The following is an 18,388-nucleotide window of genomic DNA, read 5'->3' on the forward strand; positions in this document are numbered from 1 at the left end:
TGTCAATTAGCATAATTTAAAAGACAAGGGGTGGCAGAACTGATATCGGTGTGACTGCTTTCAGGCTTTGAACTTTTTTGTCCTTTGGGACTGATTATGGCCAAGTGACCCATATTTAAAAAGCATTTACAATAAAATGATGCACTTTCTTTTGTGCCATTGGCTTCCCTGATGAAAAGCAAAAGTGTTTTAAAATTGTCCCTTTTTGTCAGCAGTAATGGCTGTGCTATATTTCAGCCTGTCCCTGTCATGGGCAAAGAAAGGGAAGGGTAATAAAGGGGAACAGCTGTAGACACTTTATATCCTGCTTGGGGTGGGGGTGGGGGGTACTGGATGGGGGAGGAGTGGAATGGAGGCAAGAAACAGATTGACTGTGTGTCAACAAATGCAGCTGGGAAAAGAGAAGGCGCTTGAAGACCTCTGCAAATTAAAGTCCAAGATAAATGATGTTCCTATTTGGAAAGAAAGGAAAAATGGAGCTGAAATTCAATAAAGACAAGCTGAAAGGAGAAGAGTTCCAAAGGCCTTTCTCTGCAGCTAGGCAGCTCACAAGAGAAATGAGCAAAAGTGGCTACAGGCGAGGCGGGGGTGGGGGATGGGTCGTGGAGGGAGGTGTGTGTGCAGCCCAGAGAGACAACTGAAGTCCATCCTGGCCAGAGGGTACAACACCAGGTTTAGCAAAGCCAGGCTCGAAGGAGGGCACCGTATTGGGGGTGGGAACGGTCTGGCTGACAGAAATACCACAAAAAACTTGGATACATACTAGGCCTTGTATTTGGGGAAAAGGCAGAAAAATGTAAAATGACCCCTCAGGGGAGAAGCTGAGTGGGGACAGCACAGAAAAAGCCCTGGAGGGAGTCAAGAGACCCAGCTCAAGTCCCAGCACTGGGACTGACTCCCTTTGTGAAGTGAGCAAGTCTATGACTAGTAATAGCCCGACCATTTATGCAGCCCCTGATTGACTAGGGAACACTTTCCCTTCCTTTATCTTAGCCAGACACTTTGGAAGGCAATTGAGATAGTTGGTCTACAGTTTACAGATATGGAAACTAAGGTTTGCGGTAGTAAAGTGCTTACCAAGGGTCACACAGATAAAAAGTAGAAGGGCAGGGATCCATTTCCATGAGTGTCTGTCTCTGAAGTTCACTGTTATAGTTTTCTAGCTGCCAGAATACAATATACCAGAAACTGAAGGGATTTTAAAAAGAGGAATTTATTAAGTTGCAAGTTTATAGTTCTAAGGCTGTGAAAATGTCCCAATTAAAGCAAGTCTGTAAAAATGTCCAAATTGAGTCACTGAAAAGAGGTTCCCTTCACTCAAGAAAGGCCGATGAAGTTCAGGGTTTCCGTCTCAGCTGGAAGGCACATGGGGGAACATGCAATGTCTGCTAGCTTTCTCTCCAAGTTTCTTGTTTCATGAAGCTTCCCTAGGGGCGTATTCCTTCCTCATCTCCAAGTGTCTCTGACTATGTGGGTTCTCATGATTCCTGTCGCTCTGTCCTGGATCTCCTGGCTCTCTCCAAAACTTTTCCTCTTTTAAAGGATTCCGGTAAACTAATCAAGGCTTACCTGGAATGGGTGGAGTCACATCTCCCTCTAATTAATGTTAATACCCACAATTAGGTCAGTCACATAATCTAATCAAATTTCCAACCTAAAGTGCTGAATAAGGATTAAAAGAAACAGTTGCTTCCACAAGATTGGATCAGGATTAAAACATGGCTTTTCTAGGGTATATAAATCCTTTCAAACCAGCACACTCAGGCTCTTTATTTTATATCCCATCAGCCTTAGGAGACAATTTGCATCAATGAGTAGTGACAGAATGTTTTCCTTCACGGGAAACAAATACTGGCTGCAGCTTATGGTCTGAACGCCTCCAGGAAAAATTAGATGAGTTTTCTGGAGACAAGAGTTTCACACAGATGTTAGTGAGCACCAATTTTAAAACAAAGAGTTATATCAAAATTTGTATGCTAGTACTGGAAACCTCCACTCAACCTGACTTAAATAAGAAAGGAATGTATTAGCTCACAAAAACTGGAAATTTGAGGTGTTTGATTCAGCAGCAGCACGATGTTAAAGAGAACATAGCTCTGTTCTGTCATCTCCAGAGTGAGCTTTACCCCAGAGCTGAAAAGCAAGAAGGAAGATGTTCTAGACCTCCCATCAATATATGAGAATATCCAGGGAAAGAAGATCATCTCTTCCTGTAGCTTCCCATAAGAGTAAGGGAATTTTTCCCAAACCCTCCCAACAGACTCCAGAAGACTCTTCATCTAGAATGAAGAGTCTTCCTCACCTGCCCGTTTTAAATAACCAATTGTTATTCAGGGTAGCATGGATATTCTTAGTCAAATAAAGCCCATACTCAGAATCAGAGCTAAGGTCAGCTTCCCCTGAAGCCCATAGGAAGGAATGGAGACATGAGAAAAAGATCTGTTAGAAAGTAAGATATGGAAATGAAGTCTGGGTAGACAACTAATTGTGTCCCCTAAACCGTTGCCCACTGAAGAAGTTTAAGAATTAAATGGACCATGGCTATATATCCATCAAAATGGCTGAAATGGAAAAGTTGAAATGTGCACAAAGGTAAAATATGCTGGAAAAGATGTGAAGCAACCACATCCCTCATACATGGGAGTGTAAATTGGTACAACCACTTTACTATCTACTAAAGCTGAGTATATGTATAGTCTATGAGCCAGCAGTCCTAGTCCTAGGGATACACCCAAAGAAATCCATCCATTAAACGTAAGACATGTACTCGAATGTTCATACTTCATAAGAACTGGAAGCCACCCAAATACCCATCAAGAGTAGATTGGGTGGAGGAGGTGGGACAAGATGGTGGCAAAGAGAGGCGTGGGATTTAATTCATCCTTAGGGCAGCTAGTAAATAGCCAGGAACCATGTCATTTGGACTTCTATGACCAGACACATATCGTACACCAGCCTAGAACAAGGTGGAAGGGCCAAGACTGATAAATCACAACACAGAACTGTATTTAAATTCTTCCAAGCTGTGAGACTGATGCCCCTCCCCCGCAAGCATGGCAGGCTGACTCAGGACTCCTCCTGGTGGGGAACGAAAGCTTTCTCCATTAGGAGCAAGAGAAGGAGAGCTCAACCAAGCTCCAGTTGCGAATTGATTAAGAAGTTTGGACTGCTGAATACCAGCTCTGAGCTTATAGATAAATCTATAAGCAAACAAGAAAGAAACCCAGAGATCTATATTAGCTCCACACCCAGTGGGGAGGAAACAGGGCTGATGAGAGAAAAAAAACAACAAAAACAATAGGTTTCTGGAGTTGACTGAACTCAGGATACTGGAAAAGGGTTGTGCATCAAGAAAAGGGCACATAGAGCTAGGTAACAACTCTGGCTCTTGATTGACAGATGTAGGAGGTGAGGGGATGGAACTAGTTCTGGGAGCAGATTTTTTTCTCTCTCTCTCTCTTTCTTTTTAGCAGCCTATAAAAGAAAGCAGTAGGCATTCTCAGTTACCAGCCCTGCCCAAAGAAAATGTGGGATTAAGGAAAGACTGAAAGACAAAGCAACTAATCAAGGGGAGGATATAGTTCCTTAAGGGTGTATCTTCCTCAAAAAAAGGAGGGAGCAGAGCTCAGTAGAAGTGATGGCTCTCATTCAGAGAATTTAAACACCAGGGGCTGGGATATCAACAGTGGTTTCAACCTGCAAATAACAGAGCCCAGACTATCTCGAACACGATCCTGGCAGGAGGGATGGGGCGCTGGTAGAGTCCTGTAACTTTTCCAGCCTGCGTGGATTAGGGAACTGAAAAGTGGCTGCTTCACTCTCTAAAAAAAAAAAAAAAAGAAAAAGAAAGGATGACAAGGCTCAGCTCAGACAGTGACTGTTATCTGGAGAATTCAGACCCCAGGAGCTGCAAATCAGAAACAGTTTAAGACCCCCTTAAGCCTCAGCCCCTGTCTCAACCATGCCCTGTAAAAGTTGCTGGAGGTAACAAAAGGAGTGTTAAAAACATATAGAGGGCAGGCCACAGTGGCTCAGCAGGTAAGAGTGCTTGCCTGCCATGCCCGAGGACCCGGGTTCGATTCCTGGTGCCTGCCCATGTAAAAAAAATAAAACAAAAAAAAAAACAAAAAAAAAACACATATAGAATGGTGGGCCACAGTAGCTTAGCAGACTGAGTTCTCGCCTGCCATGCCGGAGACCTAGGTTTGATTCTCGGTGCCTGCCCATGCAAAAAAAACCCCACAAAACAACAACAAACCATATAGAAGCAAACAGAACAAAAAGCAGATCAACATTCCTTGAAAAGCAAGAGGAAAAAGAGAACTTTCTCCTGGGGACGAAAAAGCTGCACACACACAAAAAGGGCAATCTCAAAAACTTCCATATAGGGAGGGCAAGAATCAGAAAAATGAGAGCCGAAAACTCCTGATCAGTTAAACAGAAGCTATGCTAGAGGTCTGGAATAAGATGAACTGATTATCAAAGAGCAGTTGGAGAACAAAGCCAACCAAGAAAAAAACCCTAGGCAAAAGAGAGAAAACAACCTCCAAAATAAACTAATCAAGAAAATCAGATGCCTAGACACCAGCAAAAAAATCACATGTCATACTAGAAAGCATGAAAATAAGGCCCAGCCAAAGGAACAAATGAACACTTCAATTGAGATACAGAAATTAAAACAACTAATTAAAGTTGTTCAAACAAATCTTCTCATTCAAGTCAATGAGTTGAAGGAAAATATGGGAAAAAGAGATGAAGGATATAAAGAACACACTGGGAAACCATAAAGAAGGATGCAAAAGCATTTTTTTGTTTAAAAAAAAAAACAAATGGTAGAACTTCCCTATGGAAATGAAAAGCACAATAGAAGAGACGAAAAACACAATGGAGACTTTCAACAGAAGATTTGAAGAGGTTGAAGAAAGAATTAGTGAATTAGAGGGCAAGACATCTGTAATCCTCCACATAAAAAGAACAGATAGGGAAAAGAATGGAAAAATATTAGCAGGGTCTCAGGGAATTGAATGGCAGCATGAAGAAAATGAAATACATGTATGGGTGTCCCAGAGGGAGAAGAGAAGAAAAAGGGGCAAAAAGTATAATTAAGAAAATAATCACTGTAAATTTCCCAACACAAACTGTGTATACACACTATGGAATATTGAGCAGCTGCAAGAAGGAATGAAGTTGTGAGGCATGCAACTAGGAGAAACTTGAGGACACTATGTTGCTGAAATAAGCCAGAAGTGAAATGGCAAATATTGTATGATCTGTTTAATATAAACTAATTATAATAAGCAAGCTCTAAGAATTGATTTTGAGAGCATAGGTTATCAGGAGAGAGAAAGTGGGCAAGAATTGGGCAATCAGTGATTAAGAAGTCCAGGATATTCAATAAGGCTCATTGTAAAGGTTCCTAGATTGTAAATTCTTAGATTGTAAGTCACATTTATTCCTGTATTTTAACTGTTATTTCTAAATTCTGAAATGCTATGCTCTTGTGTATAATCTGGTAGTTCTCTGGAACTTTAGGTATCTGTGTGACACCTGAGACTCAGAGGTAGAGATCTGCAGCTCTTAAAGTCAGTATTACTCTTTACAACAACTGTTAAAGAAGCTGAAAAAGAGATCAGACTTCAACTAGAGATATGAACGAAGTGGACCTGGTTAAGACTAAAATAAATCAGAATACAGGGTGGGGGTGCACATGTGGTTCAGTGGTAAAATGCTCACCTTCCATGCGGGAGACCCAGGTTCCATTCCTGTCTATGCATCTGAAAGAAAAAAAAAGACTACAGAGTAAAGGATAATAGTATCTGTATTTTAAAACTCTAACGTCTATGTGAGACCAAAGGAAGAGATGTTTATTGTGTTCTAAACTTAAATTCTCTGTAGCACACTATCTAATTTAACCTCTTGTCAGTGTATTTAAACCTAGTTACATGGAGCCTAGAATAGGGAATGAGACCTTGTTACTCTGTACAGAGTTAATGGATGTTGTTCTAGTTTGCTAGCTGTCAGAATGCAATATACCAGAAACGGAATGGCTTTTAAAAGGGGGAAATTAATCAGTTGCTAGTTTACAAGTCCAAGGCTGAAATTTCCCAATTAAAACAAGTCTATAGAAATGTCCAGTCAAAGGCATTCAGGGAAAGATACCTTGGTTTAAAAAGGCTGGTGAAGTTCAGGGTTTCTCTCTCAAGTGGAAGGGCACATGGTGAACACAGTCAGGGTTCCTCTCTCATCTGGAAGGGCACATGGCAAACATGGCATCATCTGCTATCTTCTTCTCCTGGCTTCCTGTTTCATGAAGCTCCCCGGGAGGCATTTTCTTCTTCATCTCCAAAGGTCACTGGCTGATGGACTCTGCTTCTCGTGGCTATGTCGTTCTGCTCTGCTCTCTCTGAATCTCTCATTCTCCAAAATGTTTCCTCTTTTATAGGACTCCAGCAGACCAATTAAGACCGACCCAAACGGGCAGAGACATGTTGTCACCTAATCCAGTTTAACAGTCACTCTTGATTAAATCACTTCATCCAGGAAGATGGTCTGATTACAGTTTCAAGCATACAGTGTTGAATAGGGATTATTTGACCTTTATGAAATGGGATTTTGATTAAAACATGGCTTTTCTAGGGGACATACATCCTTTCAAACCAGGACAAATACCATCATACATTCCTGAGTATTGGGGGCAGAAAATAAAAAAAGTATTTGCAAAGTTCTCTTGAGAGACTGGAGAAAAAAAAAGTGGAACAATTAAACTCTACCTGAGGAATTCCCGATATTCTTTCAAGCATTAGGGATTCCCAATTTAAAATTCCCCAATTTTAAGGCTTGTCCATATGAAACTTATTTTTGCAATGGCAAAGCTAAGCCTACTTATAATTATACCTAAGAGTCACCCCCACAGAACCTGTTTTGTTGCTCAGATATGGCCTCTCTCTCTAAGCCAACTCTGCAAATAAACTCAATACCCTCTCTACTTCTTGGGACATGACTCCCAGGGATAAGCCTGGCCCCCTCATTGTGGGACTAAGAGCACCTTCTTGAACAAAAGGGGGAAAAGAAATGAAACAAAATAAGTTTCAGTGGCTAAGGGATTTCAAACAGAGTTGAGAGGTCATACTGGAAGTTACTCTTCTGCAAGCTTCAGCCAGATACTGCAAATTGCCACAGTATGCCAAGCCCCAACCAGCAGTACTCTTGAAAACCCAAAAGAATACCTTATCTTCTATCTAAGTCTCTATAAAATGTTTTCCTTAGTAAGTTTATTTTTTCAGAAATTTAAGGCCGCCAGATTTTTCCTATGCCAGATAAGCCCTGAAAGAGGTATCAGTCTTTCCAGGAACATCAGCCATTTTCATTCCTCTACCCCTTAAAATTAACACCCCTTTCCAGCACACACACACAAAAAGCTATAATGGTCATTGCCCAGAGATCCCTGAAGATTGAGAGAATGATCAAATGAGAGGGAGGGGGGTAACTGAGAAATTAGAATTTAACAAATGATTATGACTACGGACTCATTATATAGATATTTCTTTGTAGTTTCTGGTGTATCAGAATAGCCAGAAGGAAATATCTGAAATTGTTAAACTGTAATCCAGTAACGTTGATCTTTGATAATGATAGTATAACTATATATATATATTTTATCATGTGACCATGTGATTGTAAAAACTTTGTGACTGACACCCTCTTTATATAGTATATGGACAGATGAGTAATAAAATAAAGACATACGTGAAAAAATAATATTAGGTTGGGGTTATGGGAGGAAAATACCCCTATATAAACGATGGGCAATAGTTTTAGAACTATTTTAATGATCTTTCATCAGTTGTAACAAATGCAACTACTGTTAAAAAAATAGTAGAATTATGAAGAAAAAGAAGTGTTGCCATCAATTGTAACAAATTTTCCACACCATGCAAGTGTTGGTGGTGAGGTGATGCATGGGAATCCTGTATTTTATACGTGATTGTTCTGTAAACCCACCACTTCCTTAAACAAAAATGAAGGAGTAAATAAATTGTGCTACATTCACATAGCAATGAGAATAAATGATCTACACCACATACAATAATATAGACGAATCTCACAGTGTTGAGCAAAAGAAGCCAGACAAAAAGGAAAACATACTATATGATTCCATTTAAATAAAGTACCAAAACAGGCACAAATCTATACAGGTGAAAATCAGGGTGGAAATTACCTTGGGAGGGTCAGGGCCTGGAAGGGAGCATGAAGAGGGCTTCAGGACAGTCATACATTTACAAGATGCACATTTGCTCATGTAATTCACTTATTACATCAATATTTTTAGAATATGGACTCTGTGGTCGCCCAAGTTTGGATTTGCATCCTTGGTGTAATTATTAGCAGTGTGACTTTGGTCAGGGGACTTCACCTCACAGAACTTCAGGCTTTTCCACCTGTCTATGGGGACAATTACAATACCCACTCAATAGGTGCTAGTTGTAAGCCTGAAATGACAGAAGGCAAATAAAGTGCTTAGCATAATACCAGACACCTCTTAACCATCAATAACTAGTAGCTATTGTTATTATTGATATCAGTGGCTGTGCCATCTCAGGCCTTGAGGCTTTGGATGTGAAGGACCTGGGAGGTAAAAATTACCACTTTTAGGGATAGGTGTGACAGAAGAATTCACTGCAATGAGCGGGAGGAGGCCTATATTTCATACATGTTAGCTCGGTAAACAGTAGGATCTGTTTTCCCAGACCAGTTTCTTCTCAGCCTTTACTGAGTTCCCTGGGGATCTGTTAAAATGCAGGTTCTGATCCAATGGGGTTGGAAGGGGGTCCACTTTGAGACCCCATTTTGAGTAGCAGGCTCTGGGTCTTGAAGCATGTCAGAAATTTGGAGGCAGCAGAAGTTCTCTACCTACAGTGGGACAAATCTAGATAAAATCTTTCAAAACTGTTATCAGGACACCATTTAAACCTGGTGTGACCTGAGAAATAGGTTACAAAATGTCTAATTATCATGTACTTAGCAAGAATAAGACAAGCCTAGATCACACTGCTGTGATTAAGACAACAAGCTAATGATATGTATAGCTTTTTACAATAGAAAGGGTTTTCACAAACGGAAAGGGTGTTTTCACATCTGTCTTATTAAATATCCCCAACAATCAAATGGAGTAGAGTTTTAGCATTATCCCCACGTTATAGAGACTTTAATTAATTTGCCCAAAGTTACCTGGTTGTCTCACTCTAAATTCTATTTTTTCCTAATATTTTACCACCCAAGCTTCTACTTCGCATGAGTAAAATTAATACCCAGGTAATATTTACATACCTATAGTCCATCTTTCACTGACTCTTGCTCCTTCTGCTAATGCAGGCCCCCACAGTCTGGTAGTCCCCAGAAAGTATGTTGCATGTATTCACAAAATTAGGGATAATGATATGCAAAATTTAAGCTATTTTAGTTTTTGTAGTATTTTAGTGTAAACACACACAAATTGCTTTATGAACTAGAGATTACAAGTGAGGATATATGGGTGAAGTAAGGATGATGGTATATTAACTGTGAATCTAGATCTTACGGAGTCTGAAAGCTGTTGAAAAATACGTGGAATCCAAGAAACACTGGCTGAAACCAGTGAAAGAAGTCTTGGGATGATATTTTAGAACAGGCCTAGTAAGGAACCCATTTGTACTGGAAAAAGAAAGATGGCGGTGAAGAGCTCCAGGAGGAAAGTCCTGGAGCTCCAGGACAAAAGGGAACTTTATTGAAAGCCTGGGTGCCGGATTGGACTGTGTTAACTTGGTTAAGCTGGAAACTATGTTCCCAGAATCCTATCTCTGTAGGGTTGTGCATTGGAACTAGCCAAAAGATGAATCCGAGATTGGAAGGTGGACGTGGGAGATGGTCATTACTTTCTGAAGTTTGTCCCAGCCAAATGAGATGACAGACAGATGTTGAGGTGCCCATCAGCTTCTACCTTGGCCTCACTACACTGTCCCATGTCCACTTCTCCTTCCCCAGGCCTAGCACCAGACACGCGGGTACCAACCCAAAGAGGCTACAGCTCCTCAAGGGCTCCCTGTGGTCTTGCCTCCCCGGCTGGGTGGGCTAGGCTGCACTGCCTTAGTTAGTGACGCCTGTGATCCTCCAACTCCCCCTTCAGGATCTTCACTTCCCCAGCCCCTCCCACAAGTAGGTAATTTCCATAAGTCCCATTTCCCATAACAGACACAGCGGCTCTGCTCCCAGATTAAACCCTGACTGAAAAACCTGCCATGAGGAAGAGTTCCTTTTTCAAACTGAAAACATGGACCAGATGAATTGTGTAAAGGAAACAAAAAAAGAAGAGACAGGTAATAGGAATTTTCAGGAAATAGAAAGTTATGCACTAAAGGAAAGGTAATCAAAGGCAATAGCTTGGTTCCATGGTGAAGAATAGTTATTGGTCTTAATATATTAGAGTAATCAACAGGCAAAGTGCAGAAGGCTTAATTATCATTACCAAAGAGATTTTAAATATTGTCAATCTTGATAATGCAAACATAAAAATTTGAGAAGTAGAAGTGAGGAGAAAAGACCCAAAGTGGTTCCAGGGACACTTAAAACCTCATTTTGTGAAGTGGGGAGTAAAAAAGCATCGCAAAATTCTTGAGTTAAGATTACAGAGCCTTTGAGCAGATTGAAATACTAGCAATCAATGAAAGGGTAGCAGTCAAAGGTAAGGGGTATAGAAAAAAAATAAGGGCAAAAAAGGTTAAAATATATTGGGTAGATGGAAATACTAGTGGTCAAAGAGAGGGAGGGGCAAAGGGTACGTTATATATGAGTTTTTTCTTTCTATTTCTTTTTCTGGAGTGATGCAAATGTTCTAAGGAGTGATCCTGGTGATGAATATACAACTATGTGATGACATTGATTGTACACCATATATGGAATGTTTGTATGTTAAGAATGTTATTGTTTGTATGTTGTTTTGGTTTACAGAGTTTACTTAGAAAGGAAAGACGTTTGTCTTGTTCCCTAATGTATTCCCAGCGTTTGGAATAATGCCTGTCACGTAGGTGTGCAACACATTTGTGAAATGAAAGGAGACCATGGAATGTTAAAATTGGAAGAGATCATTGAGGTCTGCTCCCCTTCACAGATGAGAAACCAAGGTGTAGAAAGGTGTAGGGACTGGCCCAAAGGCACACAGCTATTTTGTGGCATAGCAGGGTCTAAACTTACATTCTCCAGCTCTCCAATCCAATGCCCTTTCCACCAGGCTGCCCTTCTCAGCGGGAGCCCTCTTCTCAAACCGACTCACGGAGGGGAAGAGTCACACTGAGGCTTGGGCAGCAGACTCTTCCAGTCTCGAGAATGCATCCAAGAGATTTCACCCTGGGCATCCTGGTGGAGCTCATGAAGGGAAGTGGTGTCTGAAGCCATGGTGGCTGAACTTCGCCAAGGAGCTCATGATGGGAACATCAGTGGATGGACCTGTGTGCCCCTGACATGCCAACTGAAGATCGTCAGTTTAGCCACCTTATGTTTCTTTCTAGCCTTTTCCCCTTCCGCATTTATGTTTTACAAATTGATCACGTTATACAGAGCTGTATATATTATTTTCACTTATTACAACAGGAGCATTTTCCTGTGTTATTATGTATTCTCAAACACTTGTGTTTATAACTTGCATGGGGTGTTGCTTTACATGCTGTACTGTCAGTAACTTAAGCCTTCCCCCATTGCTGGACAAATAGGTTGCTTAGTTCTTCGATTGTTTACTCTTTGGGCCTTTGTGTAATGGCATCAGTGACCAACACAAGAGTTAGATCTTTGTGTCTCTGATTACTTCTGTAGTTAATAGATTCCTAGAAGTGGAATTATTGGATGAAAAGGAACAGACAAGTATTTTTTTAAACTTTTTTTTTATTGTCTAGTATAACATATATACAAAGCAAAGAAATAAAAAAAGCAATAATTTTCAAATCACTCTTCAAAAAGTGGTTACAGGATAGATCCCAGAGTTTGTCATGTGACACCATATGATCCTGTCATGTTTTTCCATCTAGTTGCTCCATAACATAGGAGGCTAGAAGGCTTAGATACTTTTTTATCATCACAATCCACTTTTTTTCTTTCTTTTTTTATGAACAATAACATATATACAAAAAAGTTATAAATTTCCAAGCACAGCACCACAATTAGTTGTAGAACATATTTCAAACTTTGACATGGGTTACAATTTCACAATTTCAGGTTTTTACTTCTAGCTGCTCTAAAATACTGGAGACTAAAAGAAATATCAATTTAATGATTCGGCATTCATATTCATTTGTTAGGTCCTATCTTCCATTCTTTTTTTTAGTCAACCTTTTTTTATTGTGAAATATAACATAAATATAAACAAGCAATAAATTTCCAAGTACATTTTAACAAGTAGTTATAGAACAGATTTTAAGGTTTGGTATGGGTTGCATACCAAACAGTTTTTCATTTTTCCTTCTAGCTGCTCCAAGACACTGGAGACCAACAGAAATATCAATATAATGATGTAGCAATCATACTCACTTGTTAAATCCTATCTTCTCTGTTATACTCCTCCTTCTCTTTAAATAACATTATATACATTTCAAAGTACATTGCAACGATTAGTTGTAGAATGGATTTCAGAGTTTGGTATGGGGTACAATTCCACAATTTTAGGATTTTATTTCTAGCTTCTCTAAGGTACTGGAGGCTAAAAGAAATATCAATCTAATGATTCAGCACTCATACTCACATGTTAAACTCAACCTTCTCTGTATAACTCCACCGTCATCTTTTATCTTTCTCCCACTCTTTAGGGGTATTTAGGCTATGCCCATTCTAACTTTTTCATGTTGGAAGGGGCTGTCAGTAATATGGGATGGGGGATGGAACTAGTGGGTGTTCTGGAAGGGCTGGCCCCTCTGCATTTCAGGACTCCTCTGGGCCAAGGACCCGTCTGGAATTTGCAGGTTTTGGAGAGCTACCCTAGTGCATGGAACTTTGTAGAATCTTATAGACAAGTGTCCGTATGGTCTTTTTGCATCCAACCAAACTGCTTTCCAGTAGGCAAAGCTGTGTTTTCTACTAAGGGATCATTTAATGGATCAAATTTCTATGTGACTAGTTAGAGTTGAGGCTTTAAAAATGTACTTCACCTGAGTATGCCAGTCCTTTTCTCCCATAGCTCCCTCCCCGCCCTCTGTCTATACCCGATGCACCATTCTGTTCTCTGTAGTGTCGTCGTTGTCCTCAGTGTACAACTGAGGACACGAAGATCTTAGAGAAGTTAAGTAACTCATCTAAGGTCATAACAGTGGGTTTAGAAATGGAATTCAAATGCGGATCTATCTGATTCCAAAGCCCACGGGTTTCCCACCACCACCCACGGCACCAACCGATCAGCCCTTTATCAAGCGCTTTCCCCACCCCCCAATACCTGTTCCATCCGGCCTGTCGTTATCTTCAAAGTGAGCCACACTCTGGGTCCTCCCACCCCAACCAGGGTCAAGCAGAGAGCTTGCTTTTCAAGACCTACCTTAAAGATGACCTCACATGCTTCACTTTTCAAAAGCCTACAATAAGCCAGAGCACGGAGATTTAAATGAGTGAATATATGTACTGAGCTTAGAACACTACAGAGCACACTGAGTGCATCCTGAACCTATGATGATAGTGATGAAGATGATGCAGATGCTGCCAGATGCTGGATGTCAGAAAGAGAGCTAGCCAAGACAACCTCTGACTCAAGGATCCTAGAGCCGCTGAGAAAGGCCCACAAGAAATTACAATAGAGTGTGACACATCCTTTGTATTAAGTAGAGGGCACTGTGGGACCAGACAGACAGGGTTCGAATCCAGTTTAAGTCCTGGGCGAGGTATAAAGGTTTCTCCAAGGGCGGAATGTAGATTGGAGCTCTATAAATACGTGTGAGTATATATTCCAAGAAGTTACCGGAGCGCCAACTTTTCTGAACTACTCTCTGAAATGTGCTCAGAGTGCGGTACACCTGGCTTTAGAGCCAAGCCGCCTCTTTGACCCAAGCGTCCTGCCCAGCTTGCCCTCCCAGCCTGCTCACAACACTCAGCTCGGCAGTGGCAGCACCAAGATCCAGGCCCAGGAAGCTTCCCTAGGGAAGTCTGTCCCAGACCCCAGGAGATGCCCCTAACCCGTGCACTTTCCTTTCAAAACACTTCTCACAGACCCACAGACCCAGCATCAAGAGATTGAGAAAGCCTTCTTGACCAAAAGCGGGAAGAGAGAAATGAGACAGAGTTTTGGTGGCTAAGAGAGTTCAAACAGAGTTGAAAGGTTATCCTGGAGGTTATTCTTATGCATTAGATAGATATCCCCTTTTTAGTTTATGGTGTTTTAAACTAAAACAGTTGGACAGGCTGGAGGAAGTACCTGAAACTGTTGACCTGTGTTCCAGTAGCCTTGATTCTTGAAGATGATTGTATAATGATATAGCTTTTATAATGTGACTGTGTGATTGTGAAAACCATGTGTCTGATGCTCCTTTTATCCAGGGTATGGACAGATGAGTAAAAAAAAATATGGCTTAATAAATAAATAAATAATACAGGGATGGGGGCAAAATAAATTGAGAAGATTGCAATACTAGTGGTCAATGAGAGGGAGGGGTAAGGGACATGGGATGCTTTTCTTTTCTTTTTTCTTTTAATTTCTTCTCCTTGAGTGATGCAACTGTTCTAAAAATGAACATGGTGATGAATACACAGCTATGTGATGATATTGTGAGCCATTGATTGTACACCACGTATGGACTGTATGTGTGTGAAGATTTGTCAACAAAAATATTTTTTTAAAAACCACTTCCCACAACTTTAATTACATGATTATATATTTTTGAGTGTCTCTCCAACTAGGAGAAACAGTGTCTTTTTTAAAAAATTTTTTATTAATTAAAAAAAATACAAGAAAGAAACACAAACATTCCCAACACACATACTCAGCAATTCACAATATCATCACATAGTCGCATATTCATCATCATGATACATTTCCTTTTTTTATTAATTAAAAAAATTAACAACAAACAAAACATTAAGATATCATTCCATCCTACATATACAATCAGTAATTCTTAATATCGTCACATAGTTGCATATTCATCATTTCTTAGAACATTTGCATCGATTTAGAAAAAGAAATAAAAAGACAACAGAAAAAGAAATAAAATGATAACAGAGAAAAAAAATTATATATACCATACCCCTTACCCCTCGTTTTCATTTACCACTAGCATTTCAAACTAAATTTATTTTAACATTTGTTCCCCCTATTATTTATTTTTATTCCATATGTTCTACTCTTCTGTTGATATGGTAGCTAAAAGGAGCATCAGACACAAGGTTTTCACATTCCCAGAGAGACTGTCTTGACCACCATCCAGGGCCTGGCATTCAGGAAAGGCTCAGCAAATGCTGGTTAATTTTCTGGGGATGTTCTGGGTGTTCTTTTTAATTCTTATTCATATTTTTATTTTTTTGGAGTAATGAAAATGTTAAAAAAATTGATTGTGGCCCTTTTTAGAGCCATGAGAAAGCCAGCAGCTGCCTCCATGTTCACCAGGTGTCCTTCCAGCTGAGAGAAATGCTGAATGCCATCAGCCTTCTTGGACTAAGAGTTTTATTACACCATCCAAGAAGAGGCAGGATCAGTCCTGGATGACAATTTCTAACACCATACTGAAAAGGATGAGTAAAAAGCCTCATAGTCAGCATTGGCTGCATGAGAGTCCTCAGAGATCATTTAGTCCAGTGGTTCCCAAGGACCCATCAGTAATTTTCCATGATAAATTCAATGCTTCCAAATGTTTTTTACTAAAAATTTATTGAGGAACTTTTCCACTTATAAGTGCCAACCTGATTGGCATGAGCCTGACCATTATCATTACAAAAATGATGTATTTCCAACCAGAAGAAAAAAATACATCATAGGAGTGGGTACAGCCCATTGCATGGAACTGTGCAGTTTGCATAAACCAGTATGCAGTTTTGAAATGGCTCCATTACTACTACTTCATAGAAGTGATATAATACAGGGATCCCAAGAAGGAGACCTCTGACTGAATCTAAGCTCCTCCCTTTGTGGATGAGGAAGGCATGGAGAAGTAAAGCAACACATCTGAGAGCATTGAGTTTTTTGACTCCTGCTTTTCTGGCTGTATTGGAAGTGCAGAGTATTGACCATGCAATCCGTGGACTCATCGGCCTTTAAAGATGTAGCTATAGACTTCCCCAAAGAAAAATGGGCTCTCCTGGACATATCCCAGAGAAAGCTGTTCAGAGACGTGATGGCAGAGATCATTAGTCATCTGGTTTCAGTGGGCTTTCAGGTCTGCAAATCAGATGTTCTTTCCCAATTTGTGCAAGGAGAGGAACTCTGGAAAGAAAGAATAGAATTTCTCCAAAACCAGAATTCAGGTAGGGTAAGTGGGTGTAAAAAACAAGAAATGATACCCATAGAAAATATCTGCAGAAAAGATGCATCTACCATCATATTGAGATATCACATTCCAAAGAATCCCTTGCAAGAAGACCTCACACACAGAACTACGGTTTCTCAACATGTGTTAACTCAGAAAAGAAAGAAACCCTATTCCAGCAAACTATTTGGAAAAGGCCACATTGGCCAGTCATCTTTTACTCAATGTAAGCAAGTTCACACTAGAAGTAAATCATATCAATATGTGAGTGGTAAAGCCTTTATTGAAGCTTCTGGCCTTAGACAATACAATGGATCTGACATTGAAGAGAGATCCTATGAATGCCTTCTATGTGGGAACGTTTTCACTCGTTGTTCTTCCCTTAGATGACATGAGATATCTCACAATGGAGAGAAACCCTATGAATGTCTTCAACGTGGGAAAGTCTACAGTCATCGTTCTTACCTTAGGCAACATGAGAGAATTCATACTGGAGAGAAGCCCTATGAATGCCATCTATGTGGGAAAGTCTTCACTTATTGTTCTGGCGTTAGACAACATGAGAGGACACACACTGGAGAGAAACCCTATGGATGCCATCTATGTGGGAAAGTCTTCACTTATTGTTCTGGCGTTAGACAACATGAGAGGACACACACTGGAGAGAAACCCTATGGATGCCATCTTTGTGGGAAAGTCTTCACCTACTGTTCTGGCGTTAGACAACAGGAGAGGACACACACTGGAGAGAAACCCTATGGATGCCATCTTTGTGGGAAAGTCTTCACCTATTGTTCTGGCATTAGACAACATGAGAGGACACACACTGGAGAGAAGCCCTATGAATGCCATCTATGTGGGAAAGTCTTCACCTATTGTTCTGGCCTTAGACAACATGAGAGGACACACACTGGAGAGAAACCCTATGGATGCCATCTTTGTGGGAAAGCCTTCACTTTGCTTTCTAATCTTAAGTTTCATGAGAAAATTCATACTGGAAAGAAACCATATGAATGTGATGTATGTGGGAAAGCCTTTAGGACATGTTCTTATCTTAGAAACCATGAGAGAATGCACACTGGAGAAAAACCCCATGAATGTCATCTATGTGGGAAAGCCCTCATTTGTTGTTCTCACCTTAGGCAACATGAGATAATTCACAATGGAGAGAAACTATATGACTGCTATCTATGTGGGAAAGCCTTCACCCATTGTTCTAGTCGTAGACATCATGAGAAGACTCACACTAGAGAGAAACCCTATGAATGTCATCTATGTGGGAAAGCATTCACCCTTTTTTCTGGCTGTAAACAACATGAGACAACTCACACTGGAGAGAAACCCTATGAATGCCATCTATGTGGGAAAGCATATACTACACATTATTATCTTAGCATTCCTGTGAGAACTCACACTGGAGAAAAACCTTTTGAACGTCATCTTTGTAGGAAAGCCTTCACTAATTGTTCTGACCTTAGAAAACATGAGAGAATTCACAGTGAGCATAAATCACATGAATAAAGCTATCTTTTACTCATTCTGGCCTTAGGAAACATGAGAGGATTCACATTTAAGAGAAATGCTATGACTGTCTTTGTGTGAATGGGAAAAACTAACATATATTTTTGTAAACATGGGCATTCCTTTTTACATCTGCGTATTATTCCCGTGTTTGTATATACCACAGTTTGTTTAACACTCATTAGTTGATGGACATTTGGGCTGTCTCCATCCATTGGCATTCATGAATAATGCTGCTTTAAACATTGGTGTGCAAATGTCTACTAATATTTCTGCTTTCAGTTCTGAGTACTTACCTTGTGACAGAATTTCCAGATCATAAGGCAATTCTATAGTTAGTTTCTTGAGGAACTGATATATAGCCTGCCTCAGTGGCTGCATCATTCTACGTTCACACCATCAGTAAA

General features: G+C 40.2%; 1 protein-coding gene across 1 annotated transcript; it reads left to right on the top strand.

The window, feature by feature from the left end:
- Nucleotides 1-16,215: 16,215 nt before the first annotated feature.
- Nucleotides 16,216-17,981, top strand: LOC143689531 (uncharacterized). Its single transcript, XM_077167833.1, is given in 2 exon segments — nucleotides 16,216-17,434; nucleotides 17,603-17,981. Coding segments are annotated over 2 exon segments (1,590 nt in total). The 5' UTR covers nucleotides 16,216-16,223.
- The last annotated feature ends 407 nt before the right edge of the window (nucleotides 17,982-18,388 follow it).

The sequence above is a fragment of the Tamandua tetradactyla genome, chromosome 7 (assembly GCF_023851605.1).
Source record: "Tamandua tetradactyla isolate mTamTet1 chromosome 7, mTamTet1.pri, whole genome shotgun sequence".
Classification (NCBI taxonomy): Eukaryota; Metazoa; Chordata; class Mammalia; order Pilosa; family Myrmecophagidae; genus Tamandua; species Tamandua tetradactyla.